This window comes from Alligator mississippiensis, chromosome 2 (assembly GCF_030867095.1).
Source record: "Alligator mississippiensis isolate rAllMis1 chromosome 2, rAllMis1, whole genome shotgun sequence".
Taxonomy (NCBI): domain Eukaryota; kingdom Metazoa; phylum Chordata; order Crocodylia; family Alligatoridae; genus Alligator; species Alligator mississippiensis.
The window spans coordinates 37682442-37707792 of NC_081825.1; the positions used below are offsets into that span (position 1 = coordinate 37682442).

At 43.8% G+C, this 25351-nt stretch overlaps 1 protein-coding gene across 3 annotated transcripts in view; it reads right to left on the reverse strand.

Moving 5' to 3' along the window:
* Positions 1–1158: 1158 nt before the first annotated feature.
* ADGRA3 (adhesion G protein-coupled receptor A3) overlaps positions 1159–25351 on the reverse strand; it is a 116463-nt gene continuing 92270 nt past the window's right edge. For all 3 annotated transcript variants that reach the window (XM_019480201.2, XM_006278038.4, XM_059721611.1), the window contains 9 exons: positions 20356–20517; positions 19850–20053; positions 18580–18793; positions 16045–16253; positions 10888–11012; positions 10052–10175; positions 7869–8014; positions 3169–3264; positions 1159–2971 (listed from right to left, as the gene is read on the reverse strand). In XM_019480201.2, coding sequence (XP_019335746.1) covers positions 1729–2971; positions 3169–3264; positions 7869–8014; positions 10052–10175; positions 10888–11012; positions 16045–16253; positions 18580–18793; positions 19850–20053; positions 20356–20517 — 2523 coding nt within the window. In that variant the 3' untranslated portion in view covers positions 1159–1728. The remainder of the gene's footprint in view (positions 2972–3168; positions 3265–7868; positions 8015–10051; positions 10176–10887; positions 11013–16044; positions 16254–18579; positions 18794–19849; positions 20054–20355; positions 20518–25351) is intronic.

Sequence of the window (25351 nt, forward strand, 5' to 3'; positions counted from 1 at the left end):
ATCCAGAATGGAAGCATCTTATCTTCTTTGAAACTGCTGCATTTTAGCACAGGCACGCCATAAACACACTTTTAAGCAGCACTTATTAGTCTAAGGCCAAAAGGCTCAAACTTTACCATACAGTTCAGTGAGCTGGGCCCCAGCAGAGTCAGCATTTCAAGCCACAGCTCAGCACTGCTCAGTATGTGTGTGTACTCCAGATCCCTTCCACAAAGGATCCATGTGTTAATAGCCACCCCTCCCCACACCAATCATGACCAGAACCAGGTTTTCTTCTCAAGTCCTGGAATCCTGCAATAAATTATATGCAGATGAGGTCCAGGGCAACCTGGTCCAGCTTTACCTCATGGAGGGTGGGGCCACATTAATTGTACGCAATAGGCTCCAAGAGGGGACAACAGGGGATTCTGGATGAACTGTTTGGGGCCCTGCTTGGTTTTCCAGATATTTAAGGCTGGTGAAGAAACAGGAATAGTTGGAAATGGGAAAGAAAGGTATAGTAGCCCAGCCATGGGAGTGAAGTGGAAGTTGAAATGCATTCAGTGTAGCAGTTTACCATGACTTGAAAAAGAGTTGAAGCTGAGCACAATGGGCACTACCATACATCTTATTCATCTGGGCTGTGCTAACCTATTCATGTTTGCCCAATATGGGCCATGCGTTTTCTAGTCATGCTCAGTGTTGGCTGCATTTAAATCAACTTCATAGTTGGTTTCCATTACTGAAAACATACTGCTTTTGGCAGCAGTTTAATGACAGACAATGTATTTCATGAGGTTTCCTTGTATTTAAATGTAAGATGAGGACCTTTTTCCCTTTGTGCTAACTGGGGGGGGGGGGGGGGGGGGGGGGGGGGGGGGACGGACTTCTTATATTTGAGTAACTATGGTAAAAACTACTTGCTAAGACACTGCTATTCAAGTGCTTCTAGTTCAAATGATACCCGTGTTAATATATACAATTACTACAGATTACATATAAATATAATAGTTTGAGGAGAGGAGCAAGTGAATTAGAGTGGGCTATGTAGAAATGCCTACAGCCAACGTGAAAAACATTAAACACAACTAGGCATATAATTATGCATTTAGTACATTAAATGTTTCCTAAAGAATGAATTGATGAATCAGTTACAAAAGTGATTTAGAAATACAGAGCTGTATTATTCCATAAATCTTTTATTTTTTAATGTAGTTTTTCTACGTCATTCAAATGTCAAAATTAATGCAACCAGCTGCATTAAGTATGAAACTTCTGTATTTTCAGTTTCAGAAAACTATTTTTTTTCTTTAGCAAATAAAGACTATCAAAATTCTCAGACAATGAAATTAAGTAGCATATCCAAACAGACAACTACAGCCAGTAATCTTCACCTTAAAAATACATAAATGCAACATACTGCTGCTGGGGAAAATACTATTTATTACACATTTAAATACAAACCTGAAATGTGTTGTGGACACAGATGTAGGGTACATGTGTTAAAAAAAGTCCTGTTCTGCATCTCATAGCAGAACCTGCTCCTTTAAAAAATTCAGAGTATCAAAAGTTTATCTTTCTGAGAATAGCAAAGATATATTCCAAAAACTTACACATTTTTTCACATGGCAGATATCTGTCCCCTGTGCGCAAAGTACCCACTGTTTGTAAACAGTTTTTTTATGTGTTAACAGTTTTAAGGAATGTGTGAATCACAGTTCGCATGAATTTCTTCTGACAAGTACAATGCTACACAGTAGTTTCATGCTTCCACAACCCAGTCCTAATATTGCCTGTACTGTCTGCGGTGAGCAAAGGTCCATCCTGTCCATTGCCTTTAAGTGGCCCATTCTGAACAGCTAAATTTAAGCCATAAGATTTTTGCTGGCTTTCAAGTTCAACTGTTATTGGTTTTCTCAAAATATCCTTCTTGTTGTTTGTAGCAACAGTTTTTTCAGTATTTCGACTGCATTTTGGAAGCGTACTGCAAGCATCGCTGCTATCTTGTTGGGACTGGTTATACTGACGCTCTCTGTAGGCTAAATAGGCTCTTCGACTCCTTGAATGCCCTTCACTGTTGCTTTGTCGACCTTTAGATAAGCCATTCTGCACACTTCCTTCCACACTTGTGGGGACATCATATGCATATTCCCTCAAAACAGTAAGCCTGCTTGCACGATGGCCCTTACTTCTGTTTTTATGGTGACGGTTCGGGTGCCCATTTGTCCGAAATTGTACCTCTAATGGTGCTACATGCATCTTAATATCATTGTCCACCGAATGTTCAGTCAAACTATTATCCAGCTGAGGACCCGTGCTTACTGGTAGAGAACTAGGATGGCACTGAGCTGCTGCAGCCTGTATATTAGTTAGTTTGCAACCTTGAGACGAATGTTTTAGGCTTGATGCACTCTTGTTTGTACATGAGGATTCTGCACTGCTGTTGGTGCATTTGGGAGCCTCTCCACTGGTCCCACTGGAATTGGAGGGCTGAACGTTAACTTGCACGGAGTACGTGCTCCTTCCAGGGCAGCAGGTTGTTATCCAAGCATGCCTAACATCTTCCCTGTTGATGCAGTGATGCACCAGCAAAAAGGCACTAAGACTTAAACATGTGGCCCCAAAAAAGCAGCTAAAAATCAAGTTCACGGGATAATACAAAGAAACAGACAAAGCCCCAAAAATCCACAGAGCAACATATAAAAGCAAAGTGAGGCTCACTCCCAAAAGCTGAGCTTGAAAACTGTGTTCATTCTCCAAAGCTGATGTGGAAACCAGTGACACTGACAGCGAATCCTGATGAGTCAGTTCCCCATGTTCGTTGGTTGCTAAACGCTGCTGTTCCTCAGCTGGCTCTTTAAGTTCATATTTACGTTCAGGGTGTCGTTTCAATTGTATAAATATACTGAGAAAATACATACAATTTATGAAAATGATGAAACTAGCTGGTCCATAGAAGGCTCCCAAGCTAGGTTCCCATGTCATCCAACAACTGGAAAAGAAAACAAGACAGTACATCAAAATGGACACCGCCTCAGAAGTAATCTATTTTTTACAGACTATTTTGAACTGCTGAAAATGCAACGTGGTTCATCTGCCAGAAGAGTCACGATCTATATTTTGTTTGCTGAAATACTAGTCAAAAGTCCTAATAACTTATGTCAAATCTCAAAATTATCTGATACTCACTATGGAGCATTTGGCCTGCTGCCATAATTCCGGATGTTGGCTGCTGCTGTTATTCCACAGACTATGATAGGAATCCCTCCACCAATAAGGTAGAATCTAAAAATCAGGCAAAGACATTAATGGTTTTAACAACAGGTTAAAGAGACTTTATTTAGGGAGCAGGTGCTAGGGGCTGTTGGTAAGAGGCTAATTTGTCAGTGATATCCACCTAGAAAAATCAATTTGTACTTCCAGGATTTTGAGAGTCGGGATGCTGAAATGAGAAAAGGAAGGTCAGTCTTAGGTTGGTTGAGGCTTGGGTGAAACCATTCTGAAAACCATCAGGGTTGTGATTGGCAATTATCAGTAGGAAGCTGTTTGCTGTTAGGATGGTGGGATAAAGGGAAAAGAGTAAAACAATTTCTGATACTGTAATAGATGAAGGGTATGGGGTAACACACTTGCATTGACTTCAAAAGGGGATGCAGAGCTGCTGTTTGGAGTTCCCCACAGTTCTTACTGCTGCAACTATTACATGTGCATGACCTTGTAGTAATACAAACGAGCTCAATTGTTTCAGTTTGACCCTAAATAAACCATGGTTAAAGTTGGCACACTTTTGCTACTCTTGTATTGCTTTATTCATACACAGTAGTTATAGTGTAAAAGCAGATGCAGGATCCTGAGCAGTAAAATCTGGAACAACATAAAAAAAAACACACAAATTTGGGCAGTCTTTCCAAACAAGTACGTCTTGCTAGTACCTATAGATCAACAGTCAACCTACATTCCCAACAGATGAAACTTCTTCCAGTGCTGCAAGGCTGCCCAACCCTGGCACAGCCACCTCCCACCCCCTTGCACCCCTCCCCATGGAACAGCTCCCCCTGAAGCCCTCTCCCAGCACTGCAGCCACTTGCCCCGGCCAAACCACATCCCACATGCCAGGAAGAGCCTGGTGCCAGCCGCACAGATCTGGGGGCCCACACCCTCCTCCCATGCCCTCCTGGGGTGCATGCAAAGGCAAGAGTTGCCCCCACGCCCTCCCCACGCCCCCTGAACGAGCTGTGGCTCCATCCTGCACCCCACCCTGCCCTGGCATGGGCATTGATCTGCCACCCCCCACGCCCCTTCCCTCCCCCCTTCCCTTCTACCACAACAGACTCGCCAGCTGCACACAGCTGTATTGGAAATCAGATCGGTATTGGCCGATATGCCTCCTTAAAAATCAGATATTGGTATCAGCCCCCAAAATCTCTATTGGTGCACCCCTAATAAGAGGTAAGGGGAACTCGCCTGGGGCTGGAACCGTTCCAGGGCTCAGGGGGCAGGAGGGGGAGGGTCTCCAGCTGCAGAGACACCTGCCTCCTGCTGAACTCTGGGTTGAACCCAGTAAGTGCACCAGGTGCGGGCTCTTCTCCTGCACCTTGAACACTTCCATTGCAAGAGAATCTCCCTCCTGCCCCCATCAACCAACTCATTGACAGGGCAGAGGAATGGAGAAAGGGAATTCTCCTGGGGCTCAGGGGAAGGAGAGGAAGGTCTCCAGCCCCAAACCTGCACTCCTCCAAGTTGAACTGGAGTGCACCAGGGGGTGTACTTCTGTGGCAGGAACTATGACTCTGGACAGAGTGCTTTCCACATCCTCATCCAGGTCGCTGATGAAGATATTAAACAGCACCAGCCCAAGGACCGTGTCTTAGGGGACCCCGCTGCCCACATCTTTCCAGGTTGATACTGAGCCATCCGCCACCACTCTCTGGGTACGACCCTTAAGCCAACTTGCCACCCACATGACTATGTAGTCATCTGTGGCACAGCTGTTCAATTTGTTTATGAAAATAGGATGGGATACCATATTGAAGGCCTTCTTAAAGTCCAAGTAGATGACATCTACCTTGACTCCTGTGACTAAGCATTTAATAACCTGGTCATAGAAAGAAACAAGGTTACACAGGCAGGATCAACCTGCTATGAGCCCGTGCTGGTTGCCCTTCAGGATTATATTACCCGCTGGACTCCTACAAATGTGATTCTTGACAATTTTATCAAGGGTTTTCCCAAGGACAGAGGTGAGATTAAGTTAGATCAGGAGGAGGAAAATTTTCCTTCTAGGTACTGGTTCTAACTTCTTGCTGAAGAGCCTATCATCTTCCACAAGAAATTTTGAACATCTGTACAAGCCCCTTTTGCATTCGGGGGGGGAGAATGTATGTAGGTGGTTGGTATCTCAAACCCATACCCTGCCAGGATGCCAAATCATGAACTGCTACTTCTCATGATGAAAAAAGATATCACGTTGTATTCAAAGAAGACATTTCCCCCTTCTGGTTCAAACAGGCAGCCATCTAACCAACACTGAAGAAACTGGCTGTGGATCCCTCTTTCATAACCAACTATGCCAATATAAACCGTCCACTCATGAGTAGGCTCATACAGAAGCTAATCAAAATTAACTTTCCACTATGCAGATTCTAGTACTTCAGGCTGGAGACCAGGATCAGCCTACAGATATAAGCTTTTACTATTGTTTGAAGGATAGCCTTTTTGTAACAACTTCCAAGACCGTGCAATACAGGTTTCCCTTGCCAACCCTGGTTTTGCCAACCACGGTTTTGAGTAACCATGCTTAATATTCTATATACCGTTTTGGCTACCATTGTATACAGTTTTGCGTACCCATGGTTTTCCATGGCCATGCATCAGCCTGCCACCTGCCATTTTTCCCATAAGCCTTTTGTCTTGCTAACCACAATTTTGCCAACCTCAGGAACTTTCAGGAACCTTACCCCAGCAGTTGGCGAAGGAAACCTGTAAAATTTTCTGCAAGGACTGGAGGCCATTGTACTTTTGACCATCTTCCTAGATTCAAAAGGACAGGCAATATTCTTCTTAAGTCCTCTTTCTAGGACTTAACAGACAGGCAATATTATGTCTGTATGTATATGAAACACACACACACACACACACACACACACACACAGAGAGCAACATATGTACAGACACACTCATAATCACATCTTATGAATTTATTGCAGCATGTAAGGTCAGAAAATAATTTTTCCACTTAAAGTGTAACCTGATGAGATCTGATTTTATTTAAAGAGATTTTCAAAACAAAAACACTGCACTGTACATTTTGTTCCTATAGAAAGGATAAGAAAACAAATACCGTATTTTCTTGCATATAACATGTCCCCTAATATAACATATACTATTTTGGAAGGCCTAGAGCAGGGGGGAAAAAAACAAAACAACAACAAAAAAAAACTTACCTTGGAGTGTGGGTAAGTACCAGTGGTACTTATGGGGACATCACAGCCAGATCCAGCATGCTCGCACTGGGACCATGTGATGCAGCAGGGCTTGATCTAGAACACCGCACAACCAGACCCAATCTGGTATGCTGGGGCTGCACAGAGCGGCTAGATCCAACATGCTGGCTGTAGGGCTGCATACCTGGTCTGACCCTGTGTACTGGCTCCAGAGCCATGTGCTGGGTCAGACCCAAAGTGGGCAGGTCCAGCCACGGATCAACCCCATATACATCATTTGGTGTGTGGTTGGGGATTAGGGTTCCCAAGACTTATAAATCTGGTGGTGGGGGGAGTGGTGGCAACATTAATTGCTATGGCACTGGGAGCTGCCACTGCTTCAAGGCCCATGTTGCTTAATTCACTACTGAGAGGCGCTTGCATAATATGGTGACAGCATATGGCAATAGCATAATAGCCTACATAGAACCAAATATTTTATAAAAGTTTAAAAGTTACCTAAGCGAAGCAAAATGAACACTCATTAACTCTTGCATCAGTTATGGTTAGTAATTACCACCTACTTTATGAGAAAAAGATATAAAATAGCAATTTCTGTACTCAGTTGTTGAACACAGGCAGACGGGATCTCATCCAATGTTTGCAAGGGAAGTTCTCTGCTTTTTACTCTCTGTTGACTTAGAAAACTGATTTTTCACATAATATTCCATTTGGCTTCAAGGTTAATCAAACCTAATCAACTTCTGCCACCTTGTGGAGAATTTTGAGTAAGCAAGGTTTAATTAAGATGCAAGTTCAATATAGAAATGGAACAAAAATCAGCTGATAGCAAAATAATTTTCCAGGTGGAAAAACAGTTGAAGTGAACCATAATTTATCTTAAATTCTTGTATCTCTAATCTAATGGGAATAGTGTTAGGCCAACACCACCAACTTCCAGCATCTCCATCCCAATGTTCTAACTGAAATGCTGATTTTGAACCTGTTGCAGGACATTTTACCAGACACTTTCAGTTCCTTAATCTTGATGACATGAATACCACTATACTCTTACAAAAATGCTAAATGTCTACACCAGAACCAAATGGTCATTCTGGGACCTCAATAAATTTGCAAAGAAAGTGCTTTAAGAGTTGTAAGTATGATAGTACAGTTTGACACCATGAGGGCCTGGGGCAGAGGAGGAAAGTGGGTAGGTAAGAAGGCCAAAATCATTTAACTAAATCTGGGACAACACAGACTAAAATGCCTTAGTCACAATCGCACTTACATGGGGTCACAGCAGAGTAGAATTAACAGTGAATGTACAAACTGTTATGTTTCCCATAAAAAACAATATTTTATCATTTTATTGCAGAGAACCAAAATTTGGTTCAGTCTAATTCAGAAATTCTAACTGGCAGATGTATGATGATAAAGCAGAAATTAAACAGGCAACAGTCTCACCTGAGCATTGGTCTAGGTGGAGGTGGTGGCTCATCAGGGTCTTGACACCTCTTTGCTTTTTTAGTGGCTTGCTTATAGATGTTACGAGATGTCACTCCTACCCACAACACTGTGGCTAGAGTAGAATAATGAAGAATTATCCCAACCTGAAATATAAATGTTAACACACAAGCTTCATTAGTTCATAAACAAATCATTTTACAGTTTTGTGTTTTACTTGAATGCTGCTTGAAAACTTTAAGGTGGACCGTTCTAAAGAATAATAGTGATATGTTATTATGATTTAAACTAAAATACCACCTCCTCCCCTCCAGCCCTTGCAAGTTATTTAAAAATATCTTCATGTTGATTAGTAGTTTACAAAAAAGATTAAATAAGGTGGTCACAGCCAGTCCAATATGCCTAAAATTATAAACCAAATAAATGTAAACATGGTGCAGGTAGGTATATGTTAAGTTAAAAATGTTCGCAAGAGGATTACATGTTTAAATGGAAAAAAGTGAGAGACTGACAAATTACGGTGCTCATGGTAACTGTGTTCTGTGCATGGGGATTTAATGGGGCAAAATGAGGTTGCTTGACAGGGTGCCTGACTGATTTTAATGCAAGGTAAGGAGGACCTGCAGTGCTTAAAAACACAACTTAAGCAGCATTTGAAAGTACAAGTCACATACTTTGCATGCAATATTATTGTAGGAAAACAATAGTCAAGTTTTCAGACTTCCTGCACATATGTATTCTTAAAAACTCATTTATGTAGGGTTTTTAAATAATTTTTTCTTCGATTTTTATTAACAGAGGAGGAAAAAAAAAATCTGTGCCCGTCTAAAGTCTGAATTTTATACTTTATTTACTTGCACTTTATCACCGCTATTTGTTCACATACATCACATAAGAGAACTGTCTCTTTTTGAGAAAAAGGTGACATGCAGCGGTAATTTAACAGAGAAGAAACACAACAAGAGATGGAGGAAGTTTTAGTAAAAAAAACTTCCCACATGTCTTTTGTTTGAAAGCTAGAGTATTTGGCATGTTAGCAAGACATTTACAATCTTCTTCATGCAAACTAACCCAGTAGTAGCTCCTGGGCCTATAAAGATCTCATCACAAGCTGGAAGACTACAAACTAAGGCTAATACAGGTGACATTTTAGGGGCGCTTAAAAGACAGGAACATTTGGGATAACCTTTTTGAATTGTTAGCCATATAAATAAAAAAGTAAAAGAAAGTGAATGTTATGACAAGCATACAATTTCTTGAGCTACCCCTGAAGTTACTGTGTCCTAAGCAATCAGAGTGAGTTCTGAGTGTTTCTAAGGAACAGTTACAATTCAAGAAACATTTAACTAATATTGATCCAAAAAGGGCACTTGCAATTACAGCTGGAAATCTGCAACTGGCTTAGATATGACACTGGAGAATCAAATATCAATCTCAGCAGAGGAAGGCTATATAAAATAAATGTTGACAACAGCAGAAAAGCATAGGCTGTATGAAACTAGCGTTTTTGTTGACTTTAATTTGGAAAAAAAACCCTCTTAAAAACAGGAGGTTAAGTACAAAAAGTAAGAAAGTATTCAGCCTTTACAATATATACTTATATGACATATAGACCATGCTACAGTTCTTGACACTACCGATTCTACAACTGTTATACAACTAATACGTAAAAAGGTTAGCGATTTTACCTCAAAAAAAATGTGCGTTATTTTCTATTCTGCTCTAATTCTATTAGATATTTTTCAAGTTTTGAGACTGGCTCTTAATTCTTTCCTTGACAGGCAGATGAAATCCATGAAATCTCTAACTTTGGTGATGTTAGAGGTCATGGAGTTTGTCTACTGCCTGGTGACTTTCAACTGAAGTGAAGATTTACTACCATTTTGCCAATCATATAGGGGAGTGATACAGCTGTTAACATTTATTTCCTTAAATGTAATTAGTCATGATTAGAAGTTCTGTATATGCTGTCCAAGATTTAAATAGTTTTTCCTACCACTAGTAGTGAACTTGACTTGCCATAACATTTTCTCCAGCAGTTTGGGGCAAAATCTGTTATTACATGTATGAGTATTTATAACATTTTCAAGGAACTCTTAGCCATTCCTTTACATTTACTAGTTTCTTGATTTTTTTCTTTGTTATATATATATATATATATATACTTTTCTATGTTTACTTACTGCTTGGCAAATGCTGGCATTTCTGGTCTGAGTTATACCTCCAATAAACATCACACACGTCAGGAAAATATGAAAGCTCAGGTTAACTAGCATGTGCCAGCTTTTAAGGCTAATCCTGATCACGCTGTTAAAAGAAATGTAGGTCAGTCAATATAAACACACAGTTGCCTGCTCATCTTTCAAAAGCTAGAGTGAGATTTCTCAAAATGGGAGTGCAATGAACTTGCAATTAACATTAGCTATCATCTCTTTTGACAAATTTAATCATTATGTTTTTATCATAATAAAATTAAAGATAAATACCATTAAGGAGTTTTTTCTTTATACAAAACACTTAAGTCTTAAAAAGGATCCCTTATTTTATAAATTTGAATCCTTGCATATGGACAAAAAGGGTATTAATTAAATTAAAGTCTGGAATAAATCAAATAGCAGTCATTTAACTTAAAATGTGAAACAAGAATTTGTTTGTAGGAGCAAAATTTATGAAGATAAATTTATAGCACATGTGTCTGTTAAAAAGGAGGCCTGGTTAAAATATTTGGGTGTAAGTGTATATACAACAGTGTTTGCATTAAATAGTGTGTAAAAGGCTTGTGGAAAGCAACTTTTCTCTATGAGTCCATAAATTAAAGGGTAATGGGACTGACAACACTATTTGCTCCTTTGAACACCTAAATCTTAGATGCTGGTAGGGCCCAATTTACACCTGGGCCAGTAATTCTAAACCCTTATGTAAACATGTATTTAAATTAATACTTCTTTGATTTCATGCAACAACTGTAGATACAACCTACTGCACTATAACTTGAGTCTCCATTAATTTTATTTCTTACCCATGATGGTATATGTAGCTGATTATAATCATCAAGAGGCACATCAGTAAAACCATGGCAGTGGCATAAATAACTGGGTGTAAAAGATCAGCTGGCTGGGTATATAGTTCAGCTCCTGTCAAATCCTAACAGTAAAAAACAAGTAGCATTAGTAGGTTCTCCTTTTTCTCCAGTTCAGCATGGGGATCTGGAAGGAGATAAATAACTGGGACTTTAACTGTAATAAAAAGGATACTGGCTCATACATCTTTCAAGCAGTTTGGGCCAGTTGCTCAGGCCAGGCGGGCCCTCAGCTGCAGGGAAGCTGTGCTGGAGCTGCATGGCCAGCTCAGGCTGAACTGACCAAGGAGGGGTCTAATTCCCCCCTTCCCTGTCCCACCAGCAGGGACCCGAGCCAGGACTGTTGGGCGCTCCCCCCTCGCTGCTGTATCGGTGGGCCGGCATGGCTCCTGAGGCAGAGGGGGCAGGGAGGGGGTTATTCTCCACTCTAGACCTGCTCTGTCCCTGGGGGACCAAAGCCAGGTCTACCCACCCAGACAGCCGCTGCTGCTCAGCCCCTGCTTGGGGCAAGTGGCGGAATAAGCCCCCTGCTGTGCCCTCTGCTGGATGCTGGAGAGAGGACAAATAACCTCCATCCCTGCCCCCTGCCTAAGGAGCCCTGCTGGCCAGCATCTGGCTCTGCCCCCACTGCAGTGGTGAGGGGGCAGGACTCTTGATGGGGCAGCAGCCCCTGTCATTGTGTCAGGAAGTGTGAGCCCTTTCCTGGCAGGGGGGCCCTGCTGCAGGGCAGGCAGAGCTGTGGCAGACTGCGCATAGCAACACTGGGGCTCAGAAACAGGGCTCGCACCACCGCCATGGTCCACAGCAGCTTTCCCCGCTAGAAAGGGGCTGCTGCCCCCATCTTGGTCGCTCCCCCCTTGCTGTTCCAGTGGCTGGGTGGGGGCAGGAGTGGGGCCAGACGGTGGTGGGCAGGGCCCCTTAGGCAGGGGGCAGGGAGAAGTGTCATTCCCCCCTCTGCCCCCGGGGCAATGCAGAAGGGTCTGCCCACCCAGGCAGCCACTCGCTCTGTGTTTGGGGCAAGTGGCAGAATAAGCCCCCTGTGCCAGACAGAGTCCTGAATTTGACTAGTATATAAATGGAAATTCCAAGTACCAAAGGCATACGCTAAGAAAAAGTTGCTGAACACGTAAGAATTATGGCTGCTTACAGACATGAAAAAAAACCCCAAAAGCCTCTAGTGTTTTACTTTAAGATTGGCATGTCTCTGTGCGAGTGCAGCGCATGCCTTAGAAGAGGCATCATGTTAGTTTGACCCAGCTTGTCTAATATCTGTATAGATTGTGCGCTTTAGTGAGGCTTTTGGCGCTTTTATCTAATAACTGATCGAATCAGCTATTAGATAAAAGCACCAGAAAGCCCCGCTGAAGCACCCGATCTATACAGACACTGGGGAGCCAGGTCAAACTAATGCACTTCCTCTTTCAGTAAAGCTCTGGGGTACCCCCCCCCCCACACACACACGTCATAGCCTATTAGAGCACAGGAACCAAGCTGCAATATTTCATATTCTGACTCTTTATTTCATTCAACCCCATTGACTGCAAGATATAATTAAAGGATTTGGGCACTTTTAACTGGCCAGTGCTGCTAGGATACCTTCCTATTCTTCCTGTTTCAACTTGGTAAACTGACAGTCTTCAGTAAACTGCAAAAGGCCTCCTCTACTGTTAGTGATACTAAAGTTAAGATGGTATTTAATCAGCAATCAAGATCCAAAAAATGTTGAAAGAAGTTTCAAGAAATCACTCATTTCAGTGGCCATACCTGCTTTGATGATCATACATTCTATACATAGGGATTTGTGCTGGGTAAATTAAAACAGGTTATTTTCAACAAGAGTAGATGTAATATCAGCTATAGCAGAAAATCATGATCATAAGCTTTCTAAGACAAATTTTGACAATATCCGTGCCTTTAACATTCTGTTTAATGACAATCTTACTTGGCTGACAAACAGAAACACAAAGTCATTGACAAGCATTATGTTTTTGTTGGGAAATATGCTATTTTTCTGGCATAAAAAGCATACAGGCATTCCAGTGGTTTGCGGAGAAAAACACACAGCAATTTTGATACAAACTATTTCAACCAGCAACTTCGATGAAGAATCATTTTTTTCTAGCTCTATGTATAAACCTGTTTAGTTTTACATAACAGGATGGAGTCCCTAGAACCTACAGTATCCCACAGTCCTCTGCTGTCCTCCCTGCCGCCAATGGGGAAGGAAAGAAAAAGAGCAGGTAGCTCCCCAATAGCCTACCCAGCAGTGCTGATCCAACCCAGCTACTTGTTAGAAAACTTCAAAATCAGTAGATGAGAGAATTTAGTGCATATGTAAATTTTAGGTGCATGGCCTGTAAGTTTAATCCAAAACTCGAAGCTGGGAAACTAGGACACTAGGGGAGTTAGGTGTCTTAGAATGGCAATCCAAAGAACCCACTTGCCAGCATAAGAAGTTGACTCATACTACCCAACAAGAAACCCACAGGGTATGACTGAAATGTGGGCCCCCTTTGAAATTAGGGCCATCCAAGTCAAGCCAGAAATGTACTTGTAAGGGCAAACGGCTATAGCTATTTTGTTAAGAAATAAAACCAGCCGATTTCTTTTCAAAAGGCAGTTGCTAGAAGAGGTGGTGGGACCACGGGTAGAGATACCCTCTACCCTTATTGTACAATAGCTTAGTGGTAAGACCACTTCCCCAGTGGGAAACCCAGGTTCAAGGCTTTCCTCAGCTTGAAAGGATTCAAATCCACATCTCACCTCCAGGAGAGTGCCTTAACCATGAAACTATAAGAATGCATTGTATTTGAAAGCCTGTCTAAGTCTATACAAAGCATGCAGTTGGTCCAATAAAATATCTCATCCAAAACAGCCTATATAACATCTTAGACATCAGGCTATAAGCTATTGTAGGTGGAGGCTCCTGAAGTTATGCTACTGTGCAGAAAGAAATGCAAAACCCAATCCAAGGTATCAGAAACAAGGAAGTAAGAAGAGACTCTAAGTTAAGTAGATTCAGGCATCTAAAGTTTGCTGAAGTCCCATATTAGATGCACAAATCCTTTTACTTTTTTTCAATCTGACTGTAACTTCACTTCATCTTTTTCAAAATAGCTTTTTCATGCTCATTTTAAAGCATGCAACTGATGTCAAAAAAGTTCATGTAACCCATAAATGTAGAAATATATTATATTCATATACAGAAGTATTGATTGTGCAGGCCCTTCATTTTCCCTACCCCAAGAGACAGCTATAGTCAACTTGAAGAAAAACACTTCTTTGAATATAAATTGCATGAGCCTAGGTAACATATGATTCATTTTAACAAATTGTGTGTTGGTTCTCCTAGAGAAGGATTACAAAAAAAGACAAAAAAAATCAAAGCACACTGAATTAAATTCTAGGATTATAATAATTAAGGTTGGTTAAATGATGCCTTCAAGAACTCAAAGAGAGTAATTTTTTCACTTAATTCTCTCTCATTTAAAAAACCAAATATGCTATGGAACCAGGCCAAATTTTAACATTTTTTGTTTAAATTGATTTGCTTTCTTGATAACTTCTATTAATATAACGAAGTTTTGCTTATGATAATTCAACTACTTATTCGGCAAAATGGTAACAAACGTGTTTTCTTTTTCATGTATTACTTCCCACAAATAAGCCTTTTCTTTCCAAACCCAAACCTTGTTTGGATAAATGCTTGACTTGTTTAACATTGTATAGCAGCTTAAGTATAATAAATCAATATTGCTAATAATCCCAATATACATTTATTTGACTTAGTAAATTTAATTTCCAAATTACTGCTTAGTATTTATTAACATTTCTCCTGATTTCTGTTTATGGTACTCCCATTTTTATATCTCAAGTTTTATTTCTGATTGCTGTATCACTGCTTTGATGACTCCTGTGGCAGGAACAATAGGCAGGGGAAGGGAGGTGCTAACAGGGCTTAGCCCAACCCCCAAAATGTGGGGCAGCAGTAGGGCCGCAAAGCAGCCCAGCCGTGGGCTTCCGGTGCCTACAGCAGGGGAGGGAAGGGAGTGGGGTTGAGGCGGGGGCAGGTGCTGCGCAGCTGGTTGGGAAAGAAATTAAGTTCATATATCCATGGAAACTTCTTGAATGAATACTGTATTTTGACTTGTCTAATACAGTATGCCAAATACCATCATGTTCCTTCCGCCCCCCAATTCATCCATTTGTGTACTGGAAATATAGTCATGCATATGAAATAAAATACAGATATTTTATATCAAGCCATCCATGAGTTATTTTGGTCCACAGTATGGAAATTGACAAAAAGCTTATAATTTCCACAGACAATAAAACTACTGACAAGTTCAACTGCCAATAAATTATTTTTTATCACAGTCATCTACTCTGCTTCAGATTATCATTGCTCGAATTGGAATTATCATTGCTCGAATTGGGATTTAACATTAATTTAAGACAGTTGGTAATTACCTCTTCATTAGAATTGAATTGATTTAAATATTATACTATCACACTTAAAATTTCTATAGGGAAATTCTTTTAGATTTCTGCTAGATCTTCATCTGTTTTGTGTCTTCACTCAGCCGGAGAACAACCTTTGCCAGCCTCCCATCCTTAACCTCACTGAAACAATTTTGGCATCTAAACTAACATTAGTAATTACTTAAAAGAGTTTTTCTAAAGACTACATTGTGTGTGTACTTGTACTTATCATGCTCACATGATGTCACTGTGGCTGAAAGGGAAATAGGCACGATGGGACAGACCAGGGGTTGGCAATGCTTTTGGTCAGAGTGCCAAAAACACCCGCAACCTTGACTTGTAAGATATTGATGTGCCATGGGCGGGCAGTCGGGGAGTTGTTAGGGGCCCAATCCTTGTTGTGGCAGCACAGCCCCAGCCCCTTCCCTGCTGTCCGCACCAAGGCACATGTGCCAAGCAAAATGCCTTGATGAGTCACACTCTGGCATGTATGCTGGGGATTACCTACCCCTGGGAGAGACCATTCTTACAACTTGTGTAATCAAAATGGTTTGATTTAGAAGTAAATGGGGTTCTTCTTATGAAACTTTAAAAATACTTTAATAAATATTATACCATCAAAACCGCATAGTTACTGAGGGAGTAGCACTGAATGGTAGTAATATTTTCGTCTGAAGAGATAATGCGACAGCCATCAGACTTCCATCCTCCTTGTCCATTTAGCAGATCAAAATCCCATTGTGCTGCAACAGCATCTGCTCCATGTGCAATCCGTCGCAGTGTCACATTAATAGGAATCTGGTGACTGGCTAGGTTTAAGCCATCTGTTAAAAAAGACAAAACAAAACCAAACCATCCTATCAGTTTATTTCACCACACCGGTGTATATTATGGTGGACAAATTCTGAGCCTAAGAGATGTGCTGATTAACGCCTTTAGAATATAATCTCAAGGGCCGTGTCCAGATGAGCAAGCACATGCCTGTTGTGGCATTTCAAAGCAGTTTGAGAGAGATGCTGGGAAATTCTTGAGGTACAGCAGGAGCTGGCCCAGTTCTGCCTGAGGGTTGGCAGACCGGGCTGGCGCCATGTGAAGCTACTGGTCTGAGGTGGCACTGTGCTGCCAGGGGTCTCTGCCAGGAATGGGCATGAATGCCCCGATGGCCGCTGTTGCTGCTGGGGGGGGAGAGTGGGGTGGCACACTGTGCAGGGGAAGGGACAGGAGAACCACCTCTCCCAAGCAGATCCACCCACCCCCCACAGTCCCCACACACGCATAAACTCCCCCACAATCCACCCACTAACTCCACACCCCCAAACCACCCACACAAATCCCCCACCTACAAATCACACACCCACAAGCCCTACACCACCCCAAACCCCCGCACAAACCTCACAAGCCCCATACCCACCCCTACACCCACCCAGAAACTCCCCAACCACACCAACACCCCTTATCCCCCACCAAACTCCACATCCTGCCCCCCACAAATCTCACAGCCTGCATGCCCAGCTGCTATACAGGATGGGACAGGACCTGCTAGCTGGAGCTGTGGCTGCAGGGGCAACTGCCAAACTGCAGCCCTGCCCCATGCCCCCACTAGTGCTGGGACATGCGGCCCCAGTCTATGGGGGCTCCTGGTCCCAGAAACAATTTGGAGGGTGTGATGGGCTACGGGGAGGGCAGCCTGTACAGGGGGCGGCCGGCCTGGAAGGGAAGGGGCTTGCTCAGCCCAGACCCTGAGTCCCAGTCGAGGGCTTCCCAGGAACAACATGAGGTTCCCTGGGGCCTGGGCACAGGTGCAGGGAGCAGAACAGCAAGGACTGTCACTGCTTAGAGCCACAAAGCAGCAGCAGGTGGGACAGCAGCAGCTGAACTCATGTCCTGCTGTTAGGGTAGAGTCCTGCTGGGAGGGAACTATTGCAGGCAGGCAGGGGCTGCAGGTCAAGAGTGAGGGGCAGAGGGGCTGGGGGTTGGGAGTGAGGGGCAAAGGCATGCACAATGCACCAGCATATCAGTGCTGCTCAGTGCCCCACATCCTGGTGAGTGAAGGGGGCAGGGGTAGCTCTGATGTTTCTATGAAAAAAAACCCAAAAGTAAATGCCAAAGTATATACATATTTTGAATTTGTTTAATAATGATGATACTGAAATGGTAGGCTTCCAAATTGCTTTAAACTTATAAATATATCAATAAAACATTGTTGAACTGATCTCTATATTATAGTAGCGTTTCATTTTAATCACAGAAGAACACAGATTTGAGGTATTTTAATGAGAGAATTTGGGTTTTTGTATCAGAGTATTTGCAATGTTAAAGCAAGGAACACCAGGATCCCTGCTGGTGAGGCAAGTGGCAGGACCTGGGCAGAGGAGCCTGCCCAAGGCCAGCACCAGGTATCCAGCTGGAGGGCGGACAAGGTGGCTAACCTCCTGGCCATTTGGTGTCAGGAGGACACATTTTGACAGTTCAAAGCAGGCTACCAGAAGAAGCACATCTTCTGGGCAACAGCTGCCCAGATGGCAGAGTGAGGACACCAGAAGACATGACAGCAGTGCCACCTGAAGGCCAACTGTGCAGCCACGGCCCACTAGCAGCTGGCCCAGAGGTGCAGGTGGTTCTCATGCAGTGCCTGTACCACAGCCCAGGTGGCTGTGTTGTCCCAGTCTGGGTCTGGCAGGAATGCAAACATGGGGCCACAGGTCCAAGGGTGTGGATGCTGTCGCAGGTGGCAGCTGCAGTAGGTCAAGGATGCAGGGGCCACTCTACGTTAGGGCTGCTTCAGCAGTCCAGTTGGCACAAGAACCTAGTGTCCCCAGATACCAACTGGCTGGGCCTCAAAAGCTCCTGAGGGAAAGCAGCTCTGAGCTGCTGGCCAGGGCAGGTGTTGGCCCAATTTTCTGGTTCCCCCTGGCTGAAGATCTGGGAGGAGCTGGGCAGGGTCAGTTTGCCCCAAGTGACAATTTGTCCCACACCAAAGTGCATGTTCAAGCACATGTGCTGAGACACAAATCTTCAGCACAAATTCATGCAACTGCTATCTGAGTTGCTGCAAGCGCACGTACCTGCATATGTGGACATGTTAAAGAAGGCTTCTAAAGCCTTTACATTTTTCAATGATCATAAAGATATAATAGTGAAAAAACAAACCTATCTTGGTGAGAATAACCGGGGTCACTACTGTCCGTCTTTTCCCATCATCAGCCAGATTTGTTGAATTTCCTGTTGCCGGGAAAAGTTTTCCATTGCGAAATGCAATAAGTTGAAGCTTGTAGACTAACTCATCTGCTGGCCTGATTTCTCTTTTCTGCTTTTGTGCAAAGAGGGAGGGCGGCAGTTGGATAGACGCCTCTACAATAGTGTTCTATAAATAAACAGGTTTAAAAAGTTTTAACATCTGAACCAAAAGAAAATGTGTTTAATTTAATGTAATAGGCCCTCCTATTCACTAGCGTTGGGATTTTTTTTTTTGCTTCTTAACAGTGTATGACAGAAATAAATTGATCAGATTGTAAATTGTGACTACATGAACAAGAGTGCTTTCTAATAATCCATCAGACCACTCCAGGCTGCCTTGCTGGCTAGCCCTGCACTGAACCACCCTCAGGCCCCAGCCAGCCCCTCTGCAGCATGTTGATCCAGGGAGAGCAGCCCTTGACTCACAGGCTTATCCCCTAGGTAGCTCGGCCAGCCAGGGCTACTCTAACCCAGCTCAACGTGCTGCAGTCCCAGGCGCAGGTGTAGACTGTGTGTCGAGAAGCAATACACTACAGAGCAATGAGCTCTAGAGTATATTCATGAGCATTAATATGCATGTTTATACGTGCCCTTTGGCAGCTAAATGTGACATGCAGGACTAACTACAGCCACATACAAAAGTAGATGTAAAGATATATGTAGTTACTATTTCATTTAGTGTGACACTATCTACATTCTGTACATTTGCTGCCCATACCCTATTATATTTAGGTAGGGTAGCATCATTTCCATAAATATAATTGTAAACGTTAAGTACATATCTCCAAATGAGGTTTCAGAATGTTAAGTGGTAATGGCAAATGTATTTTCTGTGCAGTCAACAACTTCCTATTGTATACAGACAAAAATAAGTTTGTTGGTTTTGTTTTGTAATGGTTTTTATAGTTTATCTAGATGAATATCCACAATCAGTGTAATATGATGTATCTGTTTGGACCATGAGAAGGGGTAATAAAACTGAATTAATTTACTGTAACTTGAAAAGTGCATGTAATATGCAGATAGTAGTATATCAGTGTAAAAAGTAAAAGTATCAACCATTTTCTAATTTATGTTATAATAATAAAAACATATTTTATCATTGGAAATGATTAACTTAAGGTCTCTTTTCAAACAATTCATCTTGTAGTGAAAGTCAATATAGAAACAACGAGTATTAGACCTTTAGTGCCAAGCTTGACAGCGTATTTGAAACATTGCACTTAAAGCTTAGCTGCTTATCTAGGTTTCCATCTGGATCTCTCCTCCCAAAATCAGGTAGTCCTGTACGGTCTGATGTAGCCACTTTTTGAAATACGGTGCAGGTCATTCCAGTGAATCCAGCAGCTTTTATTACATAAGCCTCCAGAGCAATATTTGGGGAGTACTGTGACAACAAATCATATGCTTATTACATAACCTCATCCAATGTAACAAAAAGAATAATGACTAATCTTAAAAGTGTCTACACATTACTTTTATGCAAAGGCCAAAAAAAATCTCCCTGTACAACTAGCAGGCAATATAGTCAGAATAATGAAATTAGTTTTTTCCCTGTAGGGATTCTATATATCCGAAACATAAAAGCACAAATCATACAGTGCCAAAATATATTAAGTAAGAAAAAAGAAACTACGTTTTCACAGTACAAAAAAAACTTTTTTTTAATACACATGATTTTATACTTACAGTTGAGTAGACTTGAGCCCCATTTGCCAGTCGATACATAGCAATTCTCTGCAAACACTGTACAACTCTAGTGCAAGCTTTGGCTTCCTTTTGTGCCATCCATAACACACGTTCATCAGTTAGCATAATGTTACTTGCAATGTCCACCATCACATCACCAAGCTAGTTAGGAATTGAAAGATCAAAGCTCATCAACTTGGGCTATTCATTAATTTTGATAAATTAGCAAAAAATGCATCATTTACAAGCAAAGATCTTCAGAATCACAATATTACCACTGGCATACAGGAGTAGTTCCCATATCAAATATTTGTCAATAGCTGAATGACTTAAGTTATATTTGCCTCACTGTAAACTAGCTTAACAGAAATATTTTTTCCTATTTTGTTAAAATCCTGCAGCTTCGGAAATGGTGTCTCAAGGCGGGCTTCAGCTTTTTGGACCACGACCCATACTTCAGGACAACAGACACGCGCGGGTGGGATGGGCTTCACCTCTCCCCCAAAGGTAAGCATATGTTCTCTTTCAGGTTGACCGATCTCCTCTGGCAGGCTTGAAACTAGGCTCGACGGGAGAAGGGGAGGATGAGGATGAAGGGAGCCATGGAACACCAAACCAGGAGACACCCACAAGGAACAGCCCAGGCAAGATAGGCGACAAGCACAAGAAATACCCCGGTAAGAGACAGGGGCCCAAATACTCCTAGGATTAGGGGGGTGGTGCATACACCTTCAGGAGGCCTTAAATGCCTCTACACTAATGCTCGTAGTATGGGGAACAAGCAGGAGGAACTTGCCCTCCTGCTAGCTAACACAAACCCAGACATAGTGGGACTCACTGAAACTTAGTGGGATCCAACACATGACTGGGTGGTAAACATCAAGGGCTATAGGCTGTACAGGAGGGATAGAACAGGGGGGAAAGGTGGGGATGTGGAGCTCTATGTCAAAGAGCAATACACATCTTCAACAAGCAATACACATCCTCTCAACTCTCCTTGAGAGAGTCCAAAGAAGAGCCACGTGCATGATCAGGTCAGGAAAACAGACCCTACAGGCTGAGAGCTATGGGGCTCTTTAGCCTGGAAAAGCACAGGCTCAGAGGTGATCTGATGGCTACCTTATAAGTTTATTAGGGGTGACCACCGGTATCTGGGAGAACGTTTGTTCTCCAGAGTGCCCCAAGGGATGACGAGGTCGAACAGTTACAAACTACTGCAAGACCGATTCAGGCTGGACATAAGGAAGATTTTCTTTACTGTCCGAACCCCCAAGGTCTGGAATTGCCTGCCATCAGAGGTGGTTCAAGCACCTACATTGAACACCTTCAAGAAAAAATTGGATGCTTCTCTTGCTGGGATCCTATGACCCCAGCTGACTTCCTGCCCTTCAGGCGGGGGGCTGGACTTGATGATCTTCCGAGGTCCCTTCCAGCCCTAATGTCTATGAAATGTATGAAACAGCACTGGGTCAGAGGAGGGGCAGACTAAAGTGCTCTGGGTCAAAATACAAGGGGGCCGGGGGGGAAAGGGACTTAACGGTTGGGGTCTACTACAGGCTACCCAACCAGGGGGAAGAGCTGGACCAGGAATTCTCAGGTCAGCTCAGGGAGGCAATTAAGTCAAGGGACATGGTCATCATGGGTGACCTGAACTATCCAGACATCTGCTGGGAAGAGCAATCACGTAGGTTCCTAGCCAAGTTACAGCACCTCCATCTAAACCAGGAGGTGCAGTCCCACCAGGGGAAATGCCTTGTTGGACCTGGTCTCGGCCATGGGCGACGACCTGGTGAGTGGACTGCAGGTTCTTGACTACCTGGGCGATAGCGATCATCGCCTACTGGAATTCACCATCCAGGGCAGGGTGTCAAAGGCCTGCAGCAAGGCAACGGCCCTTGACTTCAGGAGGGCAGATTTCAATGAGGTAAGGAGACTAGTCTGGGAGGCACTGAGGCACTGAGGGGAGGGGAGTTGGGAGTCCAGGAAGAGTGGTCGTTCCTTAAGGAGACAATCCTCCAAGCCCAAAGAGTGACAATCACAATGTGGATCAAAGAGTGCTCAAAAGCCTACCAAAAGCCCATGGCTCACCAAAAGCATCCGGGAACATTTCAAAGCTAAAAAGGAGGCGTATACCCAATGAAAGGGAGGGGCCATCACCAAGGAGGATTATACCTCCATTGCTTGGGATTGTAGGAGGGCTGTTAGGAAGGCTAAAGCAGAGACGGAACTAGGACTAGCTACCTGGATCAAAGATAACAAGAAGTCCCTTTTTAAATATATAGGGGGGGTAAAAAGAAGGTATCGGGTAATGTGGGGCCACTGCAGGACATGCTAGGAAATCTGGTGGTTGCACCAGATGACAAAGCTAACCTCTTTAACAAATTCTTTGTCTCCATTTTTCTAAGCAGGGACCGAGTCATCCCCCCCACCAGAATCCCCAACGGACCCAGGGGAGGCCCAGCCAGACCCAAGGTAAGCAAAGATCTAGTCAGGGAACTTCTGCAGGGACTAGATGTGTTCAAATCAGCAGGTCCTGACGATCTCCACCCCAGAGTGCTGAGGGAATTAGCAAAGGTCATTGCAGGACCCCTGGCACAGCTTCACTAGCACTCATGGTGCTCTGGCGAGGTGCCAAAAGACAGGAAAAGGACCAATGTGGTCCCCATTTCAAAAAAGAGAGGAAGGAGGATCCAGGAAACTATAGGCCCATTAGTTTTACCTTGGTCCTGGGGAAGCTCTTTGAGAAAATTATCCAGGAGCACATCTGCGAGGGACCAGCAGGGAAGATTATGCTTAGAGGCAACCAACGTGGGTTCATTAGAAGCAGGTCTTGTCAGACCAACCTGGTGGCCTTCTATAATCAGGTCACAAAATCCTTGGACACAGGTGTAGTGGTGAACGCAGTCTTTCTGGACTTTAGGAAGGCCTTTGACATGGTCTCTCACCCCATTCTCATTAAAAAATTAGGCGACTGTGGTGTCGATGCCTACACGGTCAGCTGGGTTGCAAATTGGCTGGAGGGCTGCACCCAGAGTGGTGGTGGATGGGTCATTTTCGACCTGGAGGGATGTGGGCAGCGGGGTCCCCCAGGGCTTGGTCCTCGGGCCTGCACTGTTCCACATCTTCATCAGTGACTTGGACGAAGGGGTGAAAAGCACCTTGTTCAAATTCGCAGATGACACTAAGATGTGGGGAGAAGTGGGCATGCTAGAAGGGAGGGACAGGCTGCAATTGGATCTGGACAGGTTACAGGGGTGGGTGGATTAGAATAAGATGGGATTCAATACTGAGGAGTGCAAGGTATTGCGCCTGGGGAGGAAGAACCAGAAGCATATCTACAGGCTGGGGAACTCCCTTCTTGTCAGTGCAGAGGCAGAAAAGGATCTTGGAGTCATTGACTCCAAGATGAACATGGGCTGCCATTGTAAGGACGTGGTCAGGAAAGCAAACCGTACCTTGTCACGGATCCACAGATGCATCATGAGCAGGTCCAAGGAGGTGATCCTCCTCCTTTATGTGACATTGGTCAGGCTGCAGTTGGAGTACTGCATCCAGTTCTGGGTGCCGCTCTTCAGGAGGGATGTGGTCAGCATTGACAGGGTCCAGAGGAGGGCCACTCACATAATCAGGGAGTAGCAAGCAGGCCCTACGAGAGGAGGCTATGGGACCTGAACCTGTTCAGCCTCCACAAGAGAAGGCTGAGAGGGGATCTGGTGGCTGTCCACAAACTGGCCAAGGGGACCAGCAGGCAATGGGAGAGTCCCTGTTCCCCCGAGCACTAGCGAGAGTAATGAGGAATAACAGCCATACATTGACTGAGAGTAGATTCAGGAGGCACTACTTCACAGTCAGGGCAGCTGGGATCTGGAACCAGCTTTCAAGGGAAGTGGTGCTCGCTCCTACCCTGGCGGTCTTGAAAAGGAGGCTAGATAATCACCTAGCTGGGGTCGTTTGACCCCAGCATTCTTTCCTGCCCATGGCAGGGAGTCGGACTTGATGATCTGTCCAAGTGTACTCTGTCCAAGTTTGCGGATGACACAAAGCTGTGGGGAGAAGTGGACACGCCGGAGGGCAGGGAACAGATGCAAGCAGACCTGGACAGGTTAGACGAGTGGGCAGAAAACAACAGAATGCAGTTCAACAAGGAGAAATGCAAAGTGTTGCACCTAGGGAGGAAAAATGTCCAGCATACCTACTGCCTAGGAAATGACCTACTGGGTGGCACAGAAGTGGAAAGGGAACTTGGAGTCCTAGTGGACTCCAAGATGAACATGAGTCGGCAGTGTGACGAAGCCATCAGAAAAGCCAATGGCACTTTATCATGCATCAGCAGATGCATGACGAATAGGTCCAAGGAGGTGATACTTCCCCTCTATTGGGCGCTGGTCAGACCGCAGTTGGAGTACTGCGTGCAATTCTGGGCGCTGCACTTCAAGAGGGATGCGGATAACCTGGAGAGGGTCCAGAGAAGGGCCACTCATATGGTTAAGGGTTTGCAGACCAAGCCCTATGAGGAGAGATTGGGGCACCTGGACCTCTTCAGCCTCCGCAAGAGAAGGTTGAGAGGCGACCTTGTGGCTGCCTATAAGTTCATCACAGGGGCACAGAAGGGAATTGGTGAGGTTTTATTCACCAAGGCGTCCCCGGGGGTCACAAGAAATAATGGCCACAAGCTAGCAGAGAGCAGATTTAGATTGGACATTAGGAAGAACTTCTTCACAGTTAGAGTGGCCAAGGTCTGGAACGGGTTCCCAAGGGAGGTGGTGCTCTCCCCTACCCTGGGGGTCTTCAAGAGGAGGTTGGATATGCATCTAGCTGGGGTCATCTAGACCCAGCACTCTTTCCTGGCTATGCAGGGGGTCGGACTCGATGATCTATTGAGGTCCCTTCCGACCCTAACATCTATGAATCTGCTCAGGTCCCTTCCGACCCTACCAACTATTGAACTATGAAGACATTTAAAATTTTCTCAAAAGCAAAATAGCATTACACTTTT